Raw genomic sequence first — 21,003 nt, forward strand, 5'->3', positions numbered from 1 at the left:
AAGAGTATATTTGGAAGGAGAGATAATTAATTCCATTTGGAACATGTGGTATTTGAGGTACCTCTAGGATATCCAAATGGGGATGTCTAGCAGGTTAGATAGACCCATGGGTCTGGAGCCCTAAGAGCAGCCTGGGTTAGAGATATGGACTTGAGACTCATCAGAGAAGATGACAACCTAAACTAAGGCTTTAAAAGTCAATATAGGGAGAAAAGAATGGCTTTGATAGACGTAAGAATTTAGAATAAAAAATACCTGGTCACTGATTGGATAAGGGAATGTGACAAAGAGAGGAGAGTCTAGGACAAACCACAGGTTTCCGGTTTTGGAAGCTGGGTGAGTAATGGTTCCACTGTTACGGACTGAATTGTGCCCTGCCCACCCACCCAAATCAATATGTTGAAGTCCTAATGCCCATTATTTTTTAATGTGACTGTATTTGGAGATAGGGCCATTAGAGGGGTAATTAAGGAAAAGTAACGTACAGATAGGCCCTAATCCAATATGACTGGTGCCCTTATAAGAAGAGGAGATTAGGGCATATACATGCATAGAAGGGGAATACCATGTGAACATGAGGAAAGCCATCTACAAGGCAAGGAGAGAGGCCTCAGAAGAAACCAACGCTGATCTTGGACTTCTAGCCTCCAGAGCTGTGAGAATATAAATTTCTGTTGTGTTATGGCAGCCCTAGCAAACTAATTCAGCCGCCAAGCAAGATTAAGAATATGGGAAAGAAAGTAGGTTGGGGCAAGTGGTTGTGAAAAGAAGAAGAGTTTGATGTGAGACATGTTGAGTTTTGGGATTACTGAGGTCCATCGAGGTAGAGATATTCAAATGGCTTTGAAATTCAAAAGACCGTGGAGTTATAGATACAGATTTGGAAATCATTGATATATAGGTGATATTTTAAACTGTGGGAGTGGATGAGATCATCCAAGAAGTGTATATATAGACTGAGAAGATCATCAAAGTTAGAACCATAAGGAATATCAACATTAAGAAACAGATTGAGGAAGAGAGCCTAGGAAAGGAAAATAATCAGAGAGAGAGAATGAAGAGAGAAAGAAAACGTATAATTAACCTTTTAAATCTCGTTTCTGATTATAATTAGTTGACTACCTATTGATCTCAGTCCTCAAAGAGCTTTAACATAGTGAAGAAGGCACTACCTTATTCATTCCTGAATCTCCTACACCAAGCACAGTGCCTGCAATAAATATTTGTTAGAGCAAATGGAATTGAAATTAGAACTTCATTCCTTTTTTTTTGTTTTGTTTGCTTATTTCTGGAGTGTGCAGTGTGTGTTGCCACTGATATTTTAAGTTCATAGTGAAAAATCATTTCAACGTGTCCTAGGCTTGGTCCCCTTCCAAACCAACCCCCAGGACAATAGTTTTCATTATAACCTTCTGTCTTTGCCATTCTGGATGGAATTCTGTGCACAGAAGTTATATACATATATGGGTACATCTATGTAACAAATTGCAGCACAGGAGCCCCCTGGGCTCTCTCAGGCTCTGGTATGACATATTTGAGCCATATAAATTCAGCTTCTCCTCTGGCATCTGTTAGCCGACTCACTTGAAACTCCACCTCAGCAGTGGTCTCTTAGTCCTCTCAAAGCAGGGAAAGAGTGCTGTGTGCTGAGAGACCATGGCAAAGAATCCTCCAGAGAACTGTGAGGACTGTCACATTCTAAATGTAAGTTGATTCATATTTTTTATTCCCTTTTGAGCAGAAGCATGGCTTCACAGATTTATCATATTGCAATATGAACATTAAAAAGTGAAACCAAGTGACTTTGAATTATGGCTTGCAATATTAAGGGCTATTGTGTATTGTTTTATTCTCTCTGTTCTTTGCTTAGGCAGAAGCTTCTAAATCCAAGAAGATATGTAAATCACTTAAGATTTGTGGACTGGTGTTTGGTATCCTCGCCCTAACTCTAATTGTCCTGTTTTGGGGGGGCAAGCACTTCTGGCCTGAGACACCCAAAAAGGTGAGTAAATGCACATTATTATCCAGTGTTTCTGTTTTGAGTTTGATTGAATTTAATTAGTGGTTGACATGTATATTACTCTGAAAATGAAAGTCATTAAGTTCTTTTTGTGTATATTTTTTGGTGGTATGAAAATCTCAGTCAAGGTTTGCTCTCTCTTTTTTGCCTAATTATTTTGGTAAAGGAAAAATATGTTTTCTGCATTTTGGTTAGTAATGATAAGATGTAGAATTACCCATTCTTTTATAATGTTTTATAAGGAGTTAAGATTACTTGCAGAAGCAAAATTTTTACTGTAAGAAAAAATATTTTCCATCTTTCTTTCAATTATCTGGGCAGAAACTGTTGGAAAAGTAATTATACTACCACATAAGAAGAAACCACGAGAAATGGTAGCAAAGGATTTTCAGAGATTATGTTTCTGACTTAATGCATCTGCTGTGAGGACAGGCAGCAAACTCCTTTTCAGAAGGAGCAATTCTCATACCTGAATTCATGTTTATGTGTGACTCAAAAAATAAAACCGAAAAATCTAGAGCTTTTCAGTTTCTCACGAGCCACAGTCGTTGGTGTCCCACTGAAATACTAATGCTACAAGGTAGAAAAGTGACACCAAGTCATTAATCACAGATATCTCATAATGCTTCTGATACTATGGTTATTTGGTGAAGCTTGGCTGGCCATTGTAGTTGATATTAGTGTACCTTAGTGTTATTGTTACTCCCGGGCTCACACACAGTGGCTAAGTTTAGATGTGACCCAAAGAAGATCATAGTCCCTTCATGCCAACAATTTCCATTTGAAAGAGAATTAACAAATGTACAAGCTATAAACTGTGAAGATGGTTTTCTGGCTTTGCCACATTTTTCTCTCTGCACGTAGGATGTTGTTGTTGCCACCATTACTTTTAATTTGTTGTCATGGGATGCTCATTTCTATTTGATAACAGACGTAGGAAGGGAAAGGCAAAAATCCAGGAGGGAGGATAAGATACAAGAAGATAATGGATTGGTATGAACCATTAGGAGTCAAAGGAGTGATAGGAGCAGAGAGGAAAGAATATGGATCAAAGAGGAAGGAGAGGCAGGGGGTGAGGAAGTGTAGAAAATAGAAAATCAAGTGGACAAGTGTCCAAAAGAAAACAGAGAAGTAAGGCATAGCCACCTTTGGATTCTTCACCTCTGCTACCATACCCACTTTCATTTAGTACTAGAGGCTACCTTATCAAGTTTAAGTCAGAGGGAGAATGAATAGCAAACTTTGTTTACTTGCTTTTTTATTTATACCTTGTTCCAGAAAGGATTTCACGCATCATCCATTGCCTATAGTTAGCCCTTTTTCTCATCTCTCTCACTGCTCTCTGCTTCTGAACTGCTTACTGTTCACATGTCTTTCTAGAGAAGCCACCTATATTCAGACTAGCAAGGTGGGCAAAGCAAATGAGATCAGGAAAGAAACAGCAAATGAATAAGAGTGCCAAGATGCATACCAATCCAATTCTTCTATTACTTAGCTAATTCCCAAGGTAACATGCTGTCCCACAAATTGAATCTTGGATGCTCTTGACAATTACAGATGGATTAGAGGAGAATAAACCCTTTCATCCTCCATGGCCATAATGTTCTTAGCTGGGTGTAGTAGGTAGCTAGCCCTTCTGACCACCCATACATGTCTGCCTAAACATGGGGCCAGATGGTTTTTCTAGTTTTATTTTAGCCATTGGAATTGCAAATTCTATTTTGAAAAAATTTATGTGTTTTTCTAAACTTACAATGCTATTTGTCTCGGTGCAACTATAAATGACTAGGTGGGGACCTTGCTTTTATCTAGCAAGGTGCCAAGCTCATTAACAGAGCCCATGATCTCCTCTGCTTCTGTATTATATCATCTTTGCTTCTCATTCCAGTTCACTTTTTAATGCATTATAAGGAGCAATCCTGTGATTCCTCAAACCAGATGTAAAACCTAGTCACTGCATGCACAGAAGAGGTGAGGTATGCTACCAAATAAAGTTTATCAAGAACCAAATCTCTCAAGAAGTAATCCGTCTTAGGATGTGATTTTTAGCAAAGGGATTCTCAGAAATGAACAAAATCATTACAAAGTAATCTGGCAAAAGATGATAAATAAGTGTCTCCTGGGGCAAGTTTTTCCACGATGAACAAAGGTTGTTTGTTCTCTGTTCCAATGGGGAGTTACAATTTATTGGCTTTGATATTTAAGTCCCGGCCTTCCCCACAAGACCAGGCTGGGTCCATTGCAAACTGAGGAACCAGCTGGAGATGTGGATGCTCCACTAAGCCCACTACCTTTAGTTCCCAGACAAAAAGCCCCAGGGAACATCTGTTGTTTCCAATGGCTAGGGCTGCCAATAAGCCTGCCTTGGAGCTGACTTATGATTGCTGGGAAGCAAAGAGTACTCAGATTGCTCTTGGAAGAAGATTTGCAGAGGAAAAGAATCCAGGCATCTTGCACAAATTAAAGAGGCTCCCCTAAAGAGTATGGCCTGGCAAGAAACAGCAGTTAGCAGATTAAAACCCAGGCTCTTCTGGACTTTCCTTTACAAGCCTGTGGGACCTGTGGGGACTCTTGGGGCCCTTGGTGGAGAGAACCGGTGATACTGCTGTGCTTATGGATGACAGTGATGTGTTTGGCATCCCGGGACTTTCTCCAAGTTCTTAGCATTTGCTCCTCTAGCCTCCGCCACACATCCTTTTTATTTTGCTTTTTGACATCTGTTTATAATTAAGTGTTTATTTAACATTCCACATCTGGTGTTGACATTTCCATGCCAGTAATTTCCCCCCTCCTCCTTCTGTTACCTCCCACCTTGGTGTGGACAAAATATCCAGATTCTTGATCTAAAACGGGGAGTAAGCCGTGATGGACTCCCTCTCCTCACACATCTCAGGCATGAGCACATACACACACGAGAGAGAGAGAGAGAGAGAGAGAGAAAGGGATGAAAATAAAATGAAACAAGGAAGACTAACTTTGGGAGAGCTGTTGCACTCCCTTACAGGCTACAGATCCCCAACCCACAGTCACATATAGAAGCCACTTGAGCTGAATGAAAGCCAGTCCATCGAGTTCTGTATTCAGTTTTCTCAACCAAGCAGAGGACCTATTCAGTCCCAGAGATTTTGAGAGAGCATCACAAGGCTTCACTTTCAGGCAGTGACTGCCCAGACATCTTTGAAGCAGATTCCCAAGAGAAACATTCTTGCTTAAAGCTCCCCGTATTACACATTGAACCTGAAACAATCAGAAATCAACTCCCCAGCTAGTTCATCCAACATAGAGAAAACAAGTCAGAAAAATTTCAGCCTTTCAACAAACAGCTGATAGATGTAACACAGACCTTGTAGCCTATCCCTTCCAATCCTTTGTAGAATGAGGTCGAAGAAGAATAAATTAAATTAATGAAATGCTGCCCTTCCTGTCATATACAGGAACCGCCTGGTGACTTTAGGGCTATTTGGAAAGGCTAAGTCCTAAAGCCCACACAGCAATCCACAGATTCCTGGGGATGTCTCCTCAACTTCTGCCTACTACCAGGATGAGATGAGAAGGGGTAGGATAGGTGGGCATCCATCTGACCTCCCCCTCACCTCAACTGCAGATGACCATTAAAAGAGTTTTACTCAAGACTGCAAGCCCAACAGCACTCTAAGCTGAAAATCTTTTGCTCAGAAAAAGCACTTTCCTGCTAATTCTGGATCGGGCTTTCCTGTGTCTATTTCTTTAAGTTGGCCAGAGACCAACTTTCTTCACTCCCCCCCCAGGCACATGGGGGATACAACTTTCTTCCCCGAGTTCCCTGCACTTTCCTACACAGCAGTTTGATAGGTAAAATGTGGGTCTGGAGAAGCATTTCATCCCCTCAAGGGAAGAGACGGAGATGGAGCTGAAATCTCTTTAGCAGGGGGACTGAGCTTCACCAGATGGTGCCAGGTCAGCGTTTTTAAAAAGACTTCATTTTATTTTCCTCTCGAACCATTTCAAGAGCAAAGTCCACCCTTGTCCAGCCACTGTCACGGGCTAGCTCTTGGTCTCGGCTTCCAAGGGGCAGCATCGATTATGTAGAGTAGGACTCTGGCTACTAGGGGCACATTTCTTATTCAGTTTCTTCATTCTCCTAAGGCATTTGCTGGGCAACTTACTTGGTACCAGCCAGAAAAAACCTAGGTCTTCAAAGGGAGCTGTCCTTCAGCGGCTGAGCGAGGGATTGGGGCTACTGTAGGGAAAGCGGCCCAGGAAATCAACAGGTAGTAGCAGTCCAATGGTTCAACCTGACAGGTGTTAGCCAAATCTGAACAGAATTGATTTTGTCAAACTACTATAAATAAAATAAATAAACAACAAGGACCTACTGTATAGCACAAGGAACTATATTCAATATCTTATAATAACCTATAAGGGAAAAGAATCTAAAAAAGAATATATATATATTATTATATTATGGATAACTGAATCACTTTGCTGTACACCAGAAACTAACACAACATTGTAAATCAACTACATTTCAATTTTTTTTTTTTTTTTTTTTTTTGCGGTACGTGGGCCTCTCACTGCCGTGGCCTCTCCCATTGCAGAGCACAGGCTCCGGACACGCAGGCTCAGCGGCCATGGCCCACGGGCCCAGCCGCTCTGCAGCATGTGGGATCCTCCCAGACCGGGGCATGAACCCGTGTCCCCTGCATCGGCAGGCAGACTCTCAACCACTGCGCCACCAGGGAAGCCCTACATTTCAATTTTTTTAAAAACTGATTTTGTCAACTATTCACCATTGCATTTGGCAATGGGTGAGAGATAAAGATGGGAACTGAGCCTCCAGAGACACTTGGTGACTTGTCCAAAGTCACACAGCTTGTAAGTGGCAGAGTTGAGGCTAAGACTAGAACCTGGTCTAGAGAGTCTTTTCACTATTCTTCAGCTGCATTTAAGAATAAGGAGTGGTGAGGGTAGTGGATAGGGAGAAACTTCCAAGCCAGCTTGAGGATCTAGATCAGGGCTCCCCAACCCCCAGCAGGTACTGGTCTGCAGCCTGTTAGGAACAGGGCGGCACAGCAGGAGTTGAATTACCGCCTGGACCATCCTCCCCCCACCCCCGGTCCGTGGAAAAATTGTCTTCCACGAAACCGGTCCCTGGTGCCAAAAAGGTTGGGGACCGCTGTTCGACATGAAAGAAGTAGGTTTTTTTCTTTTTGAAAAAGAGGAATGTCTGTGCTGCCTATGCCAGTTTTTTTCAGGACTGAGAACTGGTGACTGAAGATGCAGGAGTCCAACTTTGCATAAGAAACAATGTGTCTGCTCTGTGTTGGTTAAAGAAATACCCAGAGGCCCTTTAATTCCCACAGGCTAGGTTGGTAATAATATAATACAATGCATTCCCTTCCTTTCCTTCCAGCCTCACACCTGCTAGCCAGCTATTCTGAGCATGTATTTCACCTTTGGAGAGTGTACCTCATAAACAGACAGTAAGAAATGAAGGTGGAGAGAAGAACAGCTAGATTAATCATAGGCTTCAAAAAACAAACCTAAGCCAAATGTCCTCAAATCCCTTTCAGGACAAGCTAAAGCTACCTGCCCCAAAACAGATCCATCACAATGAGGTCTGAGGCAGCTTTATTTTTTATAAAAATCTTTCTTTTCTGATCTCAGAGATTGTCACAAATTGAGGCCAGAAAACACAGCAAACTGTGAAAGGAGGATGTTAGGGCTCATTTGCTGCCTGAGTGGAGAATTTAACTGGACTGAGGAAAGAATTCCTGAGCAGGGAAGAGAAATGAGTTTGTGTTCTCTCCACGTTTTGTCAGTGTGGTCTTCTTACATCCCTCACTCCTTGGGGTTCACCACATATCTATCTCATTTTACTTCTGAGTCATATTCCACCCATTGGTTTACCTGTCCAATGCCAGTGTTCTGGTCCTTCTTAGTTGAGACCAGCCTTACGTGTGGATGGAGTGGGAACCCATTTGAGTGCTGCTGCAAAGATGCCCTTGCCATTTATGTACCTCTTATTCCTGGTGCCATTGTGCTTAAAAACACCATTAGTAATTTATTCCTTTGAGTTAAGTATTGCACTCATTTTTTTTTAACAGACAAACACCCATCACTAATACCTTAGTGTGAGATCAGTTGTCAGATTGATTTCTTCTTTGATATAAGGTACCTGAAGCACCAGGAGATTCCTAGATGTCCAGACAGGAGACAGAGGAATAGAGGGAGATGGAAAGAGGAGGAAGGGCTGGGAAGGTACAAAGAGGGCAGGAGATAAAAAGAACAGAAAAGGGAAGCTAGAAGCAACCAAAGATTAACTTGCCCTAATGTGCCGGTTTGGTGGAAGTGTACTTCTCATCATACTCTGTCCCTGCTCTGTCCTTCCTGGAATAAAGCTGAGTTGGAGGCAGTCTGAGATGAACTACTGGGAGCCCACTCACACTTCTCACAGACCGGTTATCCTTCTCTGCTTTAGTTTGCACCTGGAGTGGCCAAAACCATTTATTCCCTCATCTCCAGAAAGACCCTCAGCCCCTGAGCCAATGAGCTTAGTAGACAGAAAAGTACTTCTGAAGCCAAAGGCATGAGCTCAGTCTTCATATGGGCCAGTGAAGCTTGCATAGCCATTACCCAGGCAATGTGCTCCACAGGGACCCGGACGAGACAGTATGTCTGGATTTGCTCAAACCCATCCCTAAGCAGTCCAAAGTGGGCCACTGGCATCATCTTCCTAGACAAAGGACAGTCTGTTCCAAAAGGGCACCTTTGATAGTGGAATTCCATCTGAGTGAATATATAGCTCCCTATCCCCCCACCCAGATTTTACATATAAATGAAGTCATTCTGATCCCACTACCATTACTAACAAAAAGGCAACATGCTAGTGAATGAATACAATCAGAATGGACCCCTCCTCCCCTACCAAAAAAAAAAAAAACCTCTTTGAAAGAATGCTGAAAATAATCAAGATCTGCTGAGCTTGGCAGTTTCCAATAGTTTTCATCTAGCAAGGTGTCCAAGTGAAGTGCATTGCCAACAGTGCAGGAAAACTCATTCCACAGAAGTACACTGAAATCCTAAATGTCACCAGTATGGTTCCATAGTCTTCTACCAATGATTGAAAATACAGGCTGTATTTTCTCTTTTGCCCAGGTAGGCAGTGTTCCAACATCCCCCAGTCTCTAACCTCATTTTTCCGTGCAACAATCCATCAGTTGTGCTACTGATGAAACAAACACCCCATCCCACCCCCAATGACTAGTGGTGTCGACATTTGTCTCAACAATGGATAGTATTTCTAAAGAAATTCCCCCCTGTTGGGAGATCTGACAAGGCTGGATCTGAAGTAGATGCCTCTCTCCTCTACTTAGGTCAGGCCCACTGAGAGCTCAATTTGTTGCCATAGGTAGAAGTTTCTCAAGCTGGCTGCAGAGCTGGAACTGAGGACAAATTTATAACCAGAAGCCAATAGCAAGTCTGAAGGAATTTTCTACCTGTCACAAAGCAGGCCAGACTTGCTGTGTTAACTCTGCAGTTACTGGAAAGTTCTAAATACTCTTTTCCTTCCACTTTTAAACTATGGTCTCTTAAAAGACCTTGCCAATGCTCAAAATCTCTCTTTAGGAAGATGAGAATTTGCCACTGGTGGGGAAAACGTATTCAACATATACTTCAGCTCTAACCATGTCCAAGGCACTGTAGGGCAGCAAAAAGGTAAATGACATTGTCTCTTGTTTTCCTATTCAGCGACTACATCAACTTTTTACACTTGAAGTAATATTGCTTCTACAAACCCTTCCAATTTGTTTTTCTACTTGAGGTGGGGAAAATTTGACCAGGTTATACTAACATTCAGTCACAGATACCGGCAGACATTAAAAAACAACCCAACCGGGGCTCCCCTGGTGGCGCAGTGGTTCAGAGTCCGCCTGCCGATGCAGGGGATACGGGTTCGTGCCCCGGTCCGGGAAGATCCCACATGCCGCAGAGCGGCTAGGCCCGTGAGCCATGGCCGCTGAGCCTGCGCGTCCGGAGCCTGTGCTCCGCAACGGGAGAGGCCACAACAGTGAGAGGCCCGCGTACCGCAAAAAAAAAAAAAAAAAAAAAAAAAAACCACAAAACAACCCAACCCAGCACAAGCAATACAAGACTACCACTGGGAACAGTATCATTAGAAAGCAACAATGGCCCTGTAGATGACTTGCTTTTTCAGGCTTTTAGTTTACCAAATGTTTTTCATAAGGAAAAATGAGAATGAAGAAACTCGATAGCCAAAGGCCTCCTAACAACAGGGATAAGATAGACTTCCACATGGCACCATCAGGTCTGGCCTGGTTTGTGACGGGTAACAAATTCCTTTAGGTTACTTATTTGCTTCTAGCTATAAACATGTCCTCAGTTATAAGTAATGGGCTTATTAATAGACTGGGATACTCTATGGGACTGGTTCTTTTGGCCCTTAGAAATATTGTCTCTTTTAGAGGGTAGGAGAGAGTCTGGGGTTTTGTTTCAACCGCTCAAGAGCAACCTGATATGCAGCTTTGCCAAGGCGATCTTCTTGGGAGACTCCATATCACATAGTGCATATTACAATTCACAGCTGTTGAATTCTATATGCAGGAGAATCTGGAGAAATTGAAGTCAGCTGAATCGGGTTTGGAAAAGAAAAATCAGGAATCAACTGAATGAATTTGGTTAGCCCATAACAGAAAAGATTAGGGGAAGGCAGTAAAGGTTCCCTGGAGCTTAAAGGACAAAAGGAAGCAATTGAGGTCAGGGTAAGACGATTATCTAATGCTGACCAAGGAGAATGGTCTTCAGAGTTTTCAGAGTCTAAAAAGTACAGATCCAAGACTGTTGAGACAATATTAAATCCCTGGATGGATAAGATAAAGAGCAATGCCTAAGCATTCTAAATCTGTTCAAATCTCTTTCTCAGCCCTAGTGAATTTCACAGGGAGTAAGTGGGTGACTACTGAGTACTTAGAAAGGGAAGTGGTAGCTTAAAGAAGCAGTATAGGTTTTTGGTGATTCCTCTGCTTACCACAAGTGGAAAACACCTTACAGGCTGCTTGCAAAATATCATTTGCTATTTAGTCAAGGCTGCCAAGAAAACTGTTGGAATTCTTAGTAATTAGTTCAGCAACTTGGCTTGAATACAAAATACTGGCTCTGAAGGGATCCCCATATCAGCTCCAGTGCCAAAAAACACCTCACTTTAATCTCGAGTCTCAGAGAATTCCCAACAGCAAGCTGCTGAGATGGCACCTCTCTGCAAAGGCTCTGGAAAAAGAAGGTGCCCCAGATATTACCCAATTAAAGTGTCTTATGAAGGGACATACTGAGTATCTTAGAGCTTGTTTTCCTCTGTTCTCCCAGACATATGACATGGAGCACACTTTCTACAGCAACGGAGAGAAGAAGAAGATTTACATGGAAATTGATCCCGTGACCAGAACTGAAATATTCAGAAGTGGAAATGGCACTGATGAAACATTGGAAGTACATGACTTTAAAAATGTAAGTTGGGGGCTTCCCTGGTGGCACAGTGGTTGAGAGTCCGCCTGCTGATGCAGGGGACACAGGTTCGTGCCCTGGTCCGGGAAGATCCCACATGCCGTGGAGCAGCTGGGCCTGTGAGCCATGGCTGCTGAGCCTGCGCATCCGGAGCCTGTGCTCCGCAACGGGAGAGGTCACAACAGTGAGAGGCCCGCGTACCACAAAAAAAAATAAAAATAAAAATAAAAATGTAAGTTGGATATTTTCCCCCTAAAGCTTCCCACTTAAAATATTAGAACATTTGAGTCAAGTTAAAAATAGCCTAGGGGCTTCCCTGGTGGCGCAGTGGTTGAGAGTCCGCCTGCCGATGCAGGGGACACGGGTTCGTGCCCCGGTCTGGGAAGATCCCACATGCCGCGGAGCGGCTAGGCCCGTGAGCCATGGCTGCTGGGCCTGCGCGTCCAGAGCCTGTGCTCCGCAACGGGAGAGGCCACAGCAGTGAGAAGCCCACGTAATGCAAAAAAAAAAAAAAAAAAAAAAAAAAAAATAGCCTATAGGGGGCTTCCCTGGTGGCACAGTGGTTGGGAGTCCACCTGCCAATGCAGGGGACACGGGTTCATGCCCCGGTCCGCGAGGATCCCACATGCTGCGAAGCGGCTGGGTCCGTGAGCCATGGCTGCTGAGCCTGCGCGTCCGGAGCCTGTGCTCCGCAATGGGAGAGGCCATGGCAGTGGGAGGCCTGCGTACCGCAAAAAAAAAAAAAAAAAAAAAAAAAAGCCTGTAGCCTCCATTTAATTTATAAGACAAAGCTTTCCCTTTGAATTCAAATTTTGCCGGCCTGGGGCCCTGACAAACCATGAAACTCATTAATTTTGGCTATTTCAGGAAGTTTTGTTATTTTTTGTCTGTTTTATAGGGATACACTGGCATTTACTTTGTAGGTCTTCAAAAATGCTTCATCAAAACTCAGATTAAAGTGATTCCTGAATTTTCTGAACCAGAGGAAGAAATAGATGAGGTATGTAAGAAAAATAATAGTAATAGTAAAAGCCATAATTTATTGGGGGCTAACTCTGTGTCAGCCATTGTACTAAATGCTTTACCCTCATTTGATTCTCACAACAACCCTATAAATAGGTACTATTATCATCCCCATTTTCAGATGCAGACCAAAAAGTGACTTGTCCAAGGTTACACAGCTAGCGCAGAGCAGATTGGGATCTTGAACTCAGGCCTTTCAACAAACCTAAAGTTCATGCTTTTAAGTCCAACGCTGTACTTTTATACCCGGGTAACCATTATGTACATTTGCTTCCAAACCAAAGATTTCTGGTAAAAGGGGTGAGCTGGACGAACAAAACCAATCCTGCCAAAGATAAAGTCCTGAAAAAAAGCCCCAAGTCCACCTGGATCCTTGCCACTTTTGTCACACTGTGACATTCACCTATTCTAAAGATTTTAGTTCAACACTACTATATATAAAATAGATGACCAACAAGGACCTACTGTATAGCACAGGGAACTCTACTCAATACCTTGTAATAACCTATAGGGAAAAAGAATCTGAAAAAGAATATATATATATACATATATATATATATATATATATATATATATATATATATAAAATATAACTGAATCACTTTGCTGTATACCTGAAATGAACACAACATTGTAAATCAACTATACTTCAATACAAAATTAAAAATTAAATTAAAAAAGATTTCAGTTCATTCACCTTACCATTTTATGCTGGCTGCTAATGGAATAGTCCACCTTTAACATATCACTAGGAAAGACAAAAGGAAGGAAGGTGAGAACTACAGTATAATACAAATTCTCTGAAAGCACACTCCCAGGCCATGGTGAGGTAACCTAGGGCAGTGGTCCGCAACATTTTTGGCACCAGGGACCGGTTTCGTGGAAGACAATTTTTCCACGGACTGGGGACAGGGCATGGTTCAGGCGATAATGCAAGTGATGGGGAGCCATGGGGAGCAGCAGATGAAGCTTTACTCGCTTGCCCGCCACTCACTTCCTGCTGTGCATCGGGTTCCTAAGAGGCCCGGCGGTTGGGGACCCCTGACCTAGGGCACCAGTGCAATTGCTGAATGGCCACTATAGGTCTAGTGGGAGATGGAGGATTATTGCCTAAAATACAGCCATCAGTAAGGCCCAGGAGACTTAATTTTTCCCTGATATCCTGACTGTAATTATGGTATGCTGCTATCTATGACAGCATACCTCCACTGTAGCCAGAAGAAACAAATATTGGGTTGGGTTGATTTGTTTTAGTGTTTTAACTGGCAAATCTAAACTGAGATGATGCCAATGGCACAGTGGCCACTCTATATACTGTAAATACCTCTTTCATTTTCTTTTGTCTCTCCCAGGTTCTTTTTCACTTTTCTCCTGCCCAACTCTCTCCATGTTAATTCTCATCTACCCATTTATCTTTTTCTTTTACTTTTCTTATTTTGGGGGGTGAGGTGGTGTGTGGATCACTTTTTTCTTTCCATTACCCAAGTCTCAGGGTTGTCACTGGCTCCCACAGACATGATATTAGCCTCCTCATGTCCAGAGAAGTTACACACCCTGGTTCCTAGAATTTCTAAGAAAAAGATTTCCCCCAAAGACGATGCTCTGCTCCCAAGGTCTACGGCAAGTGAAGTTTTGGAGATTTTTTTTTTAATAAGCCTAATTTGGATGCATCTGAGGAACAGAACAACTTCCAGGATATTAGGGATTACTATAGGGGGCAAAAGTAAGATGAAAAGGAGAATCAAGAAGATAAAAAGCTATTATAGCCAATATCATATGCTGCTTTTTACAGAAAATAATGTAAGCACTTGAGTAGGGCCAGCCAGCAATGACTTGCCAAACTGACACAACAAGATTTATTTTTCTGAAAAAGTTAAAGGCTGGGACTTCCGTGGCAGTCCAGTGGTTAAGACTCTGGGCTTTCACTGCAGGGGGACTAAGATCCCACATGCGTCATGGCAAAAAAAAAAAAAAAAAAAAAGTTAAAGGCAAAGGCCCATAATGTCTCATTTTGGCCCTAATTTATTCTTCAGTTAATATTGTCAGATTGCCTAAATAACACAAGTATTCATCTCATGATAGTGAAATTGCTTTATCTTCAAGAAAATTCTATTTTTTTAATTCAGGCTACAGATTTTTTTTTTATGCGACAAATTTGTGGTCCTGAATGACAAAAACCCTCTTATTCTGCACTTCCCTCACCACTGTATCCATACTTTGTACATGTTAAAGATGCAGAGCAGGTATATAAATAGCCCTGATTTTGCTAACAAAGCTAGTCAACGTACCAACCTCATTTTATACAGTCCCTTTCAATGCATCCTAAGTCTTTACAGACTCAAGGGCAAAGGAGCTAAGATGAGAGTTTTAAGTGACTAGGAGAAAAATTATACAAAGCCATATTTCAAAGAATAAAAACACCGAAATCATAAAGCTAGAAAGAAACAAAAGGGAAAAGGAAAAGCCTTATTAAGAGTAGGGGACAGGGCTTCCCTGGTGGCGCAGTGGTTGAGAGTCCGCCTGCCGATGCAGGGGACACGGGTTCGTGCCCTGGTCTGGGAAGATCCCACATGCCGTGGAGCGGCTGGGCCCGTGAGCCATGGCCGCTGGGCCTGCACGTCCGGAGCCTGTGCTCTGCAACGGGAGAGGCCACAACAGTGAGAGGCCCGCATACCGCAAAAAAAAAAAAAAAAAAAAAAAAAAAAAAAAAAAAAGAGTAGGGGACAAAGCGAGAGAGTGGCATGGATATATATACATTACCAAACGTAAAATAGATAGCTAGTGGGAAGCAGCTGCATAGCACAGGGAGATCAGCTCGGTGCTTTGTGACCACCTAGAGGGGTGGGATAGGGAGGGTGAGAAGGAGGGAGATGCAAGAGGGAGGGGATATGGGGACATATGCATATGTATAACTGATTCACTTTGTTATAAAGCAGAAACTAACACACCATTGTAAAACAATTATATTCCAATAAAGATGTAAAAAAAAAAAAAAAGAGTAGGGGAAAAAATGTCAAAGCCCAGGAGACAAATGATTAAGAGCTAGGTATACAAGACAACTACTTCCAACACTAGAAACAGAAGAGAAGGGGACATTCTTGACAATATAAGAGAGGCTACCTAAACAAAAAACATTCTGTGAGACAAATTCTAAGCATCTAGAATGAAAGGAGTAAAATAGTAGTAAGGCCAGTGAAGTCACAAGTTAGACCTGACTTTGAAACAAAGTATCTTTGGTACTACAACTATACCATTAACACACAGTCTTGTAAAACCAAAATGTTAGGTTCTGTTGCTTCTTTAGTGATTTCACCAATTTGGATTATAGGAGTGTTTTTCAGCTTGAGATCAAATTCAGCTTGCAATCCTAGTGGTAAACCTAAAACGAGGCAGGCACTCACAACATCCATTTAGAAGAAAGAAAACAAATGTAAATCACTCAGGGTTCCAGAAGCCCAAATTAAAACATACATGGCCCAGTGGGCGGCCCAGAAAATGATGGAAAGCCTTCCTGACTTTAAGGGAAATGGTAGCAGAGAAGGCTCCTGTTTCAGTGAGCAGTCCTACTGTTAGACGGGAGAGGGAGGGACCAGTTGTTAACACTCCCAAGGGCATCTACTTCACTGGGAGCTCTGGGACTGGAATTATTATTCAGACTCGAAATTTGGTATTTTCCAGGATCCCATAGTGTCTCACTCATTTTATTAATTTCTCTGCCTATCCCCACCCTGAACTACTTTCTTCTCTCAGAATGAAGAAATTACCACAACTTTCTTTGAACAGTCAGTGATTTGGGTCCCAGCAGAAAAGCCTATTGAAAACCGAGACTTTCTCAAAAATTCCAAAATTCTGGAGATTTGTGATAATGTGACCATGTATTGGATCAATCCCACTCTAATAGCAGGTATGGCCTCCTTCTCCTCCTCCTCCTCTGTTTTCCAAAGTCAGTAACAGGTTAATGTTCCCAGCATTCAGAGACTACACTTCTAGGAAAACAAATGATCAGCTTATATCTTCTTTCATGGAACTGTACATGCTGACTGCCAGTGAGGAGGGAATTTTTCACAGCCAAGTTATAAATCAGATAAATTAATGCTGACAGGCTTTTAAATATCCCAGCAAAGGTAATGCCACCCTAATGTGAGTAGTGATAGCGAAAAGCTAATCTGTCTCTCTTTGCACATCTATATTCATTGCAGTCGGGCTACCAGACTATGGCTCAAACCACTGTGTACCCAACCCAAGAACAGAGGAGAGAAGAGCCAAAACAATGCTCTGTTGTCTCAAGAAGGATTTTCTATGTCAAATGGTGGCATCCTCTCCGGATGATAGGACAGTCACTGCAACACAAATTTCTCTGTGGCTATTTTAGGAATCAGTATAAAAGTAATTGGGTGCTAAAGGTCCAGAGTAAAAGACTCCAGCTCGGGCTTCCCTGGTGGCACAGTGGTTGAGAGTCTGCCTGACAATGCAGGGGACACAGGTTCGTGCCCCGGTCCAGGAAGATCCCACATGCCACGGAGTGGCTAGGCCTGTGAGCCATGGCCACTGAGTCTGCGTGTCCGGAGCCTGTGCTCCACAACGGGAGAGGCCACAACATTGAGAGGCCCGCGTACTGCAAAAAAAAAAAAAAAAAAGACTCCAGCTCTCAACTTCCAGTCAGCCCAGAGAGAGGGCAAATTCCCTGGACATCTTACTCTGCCCACCTAGTATAGAATTTGGCCTCCCTCATTCTGGACAGCATAGATTACTACATTTCCCAAGAGAGAATGCTCCAACAAATGCAGGCATCTATTGGTACTCTTTGGCCTTAAAAAAGGACAACTAGGGACTTCACTGGTGGTGCAGTGGTTATGAATCCGCCTGACAATGCAGGGGACACGGGTTCGATCCCTGGTCCGGGAAGATCCCACATGCCACGGAGCAACTAAGCCCGTGAGCCACAACTACTGAGCCCTAGTGCTGCAACTACTGAAGCCCATGCGCCTAGAGCCCGTGCTCCTCAACAAGAGAAGGCACCGCAATGAGAAGCCCGCACACTGCAACGAAGAGTAGCCCCCGCTCCCCACACCTAGAGAAAGCCCACTCGCAGCAACAAAGACACAACCAGCAAACAAAAAGCAACTAAGTGCAATTACTACAACTTCTGCTTCAACATTCTTCTCCTAAAGGACGTTAGTGGAAATCATGATGAAATCTGAACAAAGTGTGTAGTTTAGTTAATTGTATTGTACCAATGCTAATTTCTTAGTGTTGATCATTGTACTGTGGTTATGTAAGATGCTAACATTAGGGGGAATTGGGTGAAAGGTATACAGAAACTCTGTACTATCTTTGCAACTCTTCTGTAAATCTAAGATAATTTCTAAATACCAAGTTTAAAATTTTTTAAGACAGGAAAGAGAAGGGATGAGGAAGGAGGACAGAGGGCACTGAATCAAACCAGGTAACCAAAAAAAAAATTCACTGAGCACCTGCTGTGAGTAAAATCATTGTGGGAGACACCAAAGTCCCCTGCCCTCAGTTATTAATTTAATATGCTAATAAGGCAAAGCAGTAAGTGATGCCAAGCGAGCAAAGAAGTCTATGTACATGGGAATGGTGACATTTCTTTTGGAAGATCTCCGTAAGATATCAGTTGCAGGAGCTTGGAAAAGTGGTTCATTCGTGCCTAAATGATGGCAGTGAGAAGACACAGTGAAAATCTCTATCCCCAAATGCTAGTTCCCCAAGCAAAGCAGTTGTGTCACAACTTTGTGTTTATTACCTTAGTTTCAGAGTTACAAGACTTTGAGGAGGATGGTGAAGACCTTCACTTTCCTACCAATGAAAAAAAAGGCATTGAACAAAATGAGCAGTGGGTGGTCCCTCAAGTGAAGGTGAAGACCCGTCATGTCAGACAAGCAGCAAGCGAGGAAGAACTCCCAATCAATGACTATGTGAGTTCTGTTCACGTTTATCTTGTTAGAGGAAAAACAAAGAGCCTTCACAAAACTCGCTACCCCTCAGGTCAAAGTCACTGAAAGGATAATGGTCATTGTTTTAAGAAAAAAATATATAAGAAGCTTGGAATCCCTAGAAGACTCATTGAAAATCAATCTTGTCAATATCCTGTAATATACAATAATGGAAAGGAATATGAAAAAGAATATATGTATAACTGAATGACTTTGCTGTACAGCAAAATTAACACAACATTGTAAATCAACTATACCTCAATAAAGTTGTTCTAAAATTTTGTTAATTAAAAAAAATAAAATCAATCTTGATCTAATCCATTGATGTATCTCCAAGATCAGGCTCAGGAACTTAATTGCTCACCACTCCCCAACTCCTATAGTCTTATACTCCTCCTCTGCTTGGTAGACCTCTTCCTAGTGAACCTGCCCCCTCCAACACTGGCTTCTTCTTCTTTCAGACTGAAAATGGAATAGAATTCGACCCCATGCTGGATGAGAGAGGTTATTGTTGTATTTACTGCCGTCGAGGCAACCGCTACTGTCGCCGCGTCTGTGAACCTTTACTAGGTTACTACCCGTATCCATACTGCTACCAAGGAGGGCGGGTTATCTGTCGTGTCATCATGCCTTGCAACTGGTGGGTGGCCCGCATGCTGGGGAGGGTTTAATAGCAAGTCTGAGCTCAAGTGCTTAAACTTCTGGCAGCCAACATATAATAAATGCATGCTATTCAATGAATTTCTGCCTATGAGGCTTTTGGCTCCTGGTAGCCAGTACTCCGGAATTACTTGTAGGTAATTCTTCTCTTCATGTTCTAATAAACTTCTACATCATCATCAATGGCCTGATTGCTGCTGAACACACTGGGTAAGTGTTTGTTAAGAATATTCCCTGCAACTGAAATGGAGCAGATCTGTCTCACGTGGAAGACAACAATGAAAACTTGCATTTCATCAGGTTTGGAGAGTAGGAAAGGGCAAAGCATAAGGATTCTCAAATACTGTATTTTACTAGGCTGTATTGAGAAAGTGGAAATAGGGGCTGATGATAAAATGACCCCATAACTGATGCATAAAAAAATGTGTCCTTTTGTGCATACCCCAGTGTTTAATTATGTGAGAGACATATTGTGGACTTGCTTAAGCATCTCTTAAGCCACTGGACAGGCAGTGAGTCACAGCAGGCCAACACTAAAATATTCTAAGTGCTCAGACTCAGCAAAGGAGAAAGCTAACCTAGCAAAAAGGTCCCAGGCTCTCCTCCTGTGAACAAGAACTCAACTTTGGACAAATTCAATACTTCGTAAACTTCAGGTGTGACTTCTCTTTTAGATCAGTGTCTGGTTACATAACTTTCCAAGGCAATAACCTGGAAAATGGGGACCCGTAAATATCATTCACAGAAACGGGCATTATAGGACATTACTGAAGTGAGGAGTCAAACGGAATTTTGTTTTTCCTCCAAAACCACAAAAACTAGCAGTATGGCACTTTCTTAAAAGAAGGGTAAGGCCTAGTTTTTGATCACCTGATACTTTGCTTGGGAATAGGAGAAGGGGCAAAGCAGAGAGGAGAAGAAGTGGTTAGAGGGTAATGTTAAATTTGGAGTCCCAGCCAGTTCTAGTTTCAAAATTCTTGTTATACCCATTTGTCACCCCTTCTAGTTTCATTGGAAGGTAGCCCCTTCATTGCTCAACTTCAAAGTTATTGTGTCATGAAAATATCTGTCTGGCACTTTCCATTTTCAAAGAGTAAAATCTTCAAGATGCCTGTGGGCCAGGAGTCATTTCCCCCCACTGAACAGTTGAGGAAGCAAATAGAAGCAGATTTGCCCAAGGCTGAGTTAAGATTAGCCAGTCATTAACTCATAATTAACATACATGCCATACTTAGATTACCAATTTTCACATGATGAGAGCACAATAAAATATATCTAACAATGCAACGTCACTGAAAATATTTTCTTTCTTTATTCATGATTTAGAAAACATCTGATAATTTTGGAATACTTCATTTATCATAATGGGCATTAATTTGTAGTTGAAATAGAAAAATGTAAAAGATAGGAGATTAATTTGAGGTTGTATGACTTTACAATGTTCTCTATCATTTTTAAATAAATTTTTCATTTTTAACATTGGTTTTTAAGATTGACCAATAATTTTAAGTTCCCGTGACACTCAATTTGATGCAGTCTACATTGTACTATATATACTACGCTCTGTAGGGGATATAAATGAAGTAGAAGGCATACTCCTTATTGCCCAAGAAAAATAAGATGCCCAAGTATACAAGCCCATATACAGAAACTTATACACAACTAACTACAGTTGTATATGGCATGCTATATACATGTGTGTGCGCACACACACACACACACACACATACAAGAATTATAGAAGTTTTCATATCACATGTGAGGGCTAAAGGTTCCTACTCACATTAATTCAGGAAGCATTTCTTTTTCAAGTGCGATACCTTGACCTCCACATAATCTCAC

General features: G+C 42.1%; 1 protein-coding gene across 1 annotated transcript; it reads left to right on the forward strand.

The window, feature by feature from the left end:
* Positions 1-1,656: 1,656 nt before the first annotated feature.
* Positions 1,657-19,172, forward strand: TNMD (tenomodulin; the record flags this gene model as incomplete). Its single annotated transcript, XM_079728209.1, has 7 exons — positions 1,657-1,704; positions 1,871-2,002; positions 11,384-11,524; positions 12,420-12,521; positions 16,295-16,448; positions 18,317-18,483; positions 18,963-19,172. 7 exons carry the CDS (start codon positions 1,657-1,659, stop codon positions 19,170-19,172), a joined length of 954 nt encoding a protein of 317 aa, XP_079584335.1.
* Positions 19,173-21,003: the final 1,831 nt, after the last annotated feature.

Source organism: Hyperoodon ampullatus (genome assembly GCF_949752795.1).
Source record: "Hyperoodon ampullatus genome assembly, chromosome: X".
Taxonomy (NCBI): Eukaryota; Metazoa; Chordata; class Mammalia; order Artiodactyla; family Ziphiidae; genus Hyperoodon; species Hyperoodon ampullatus.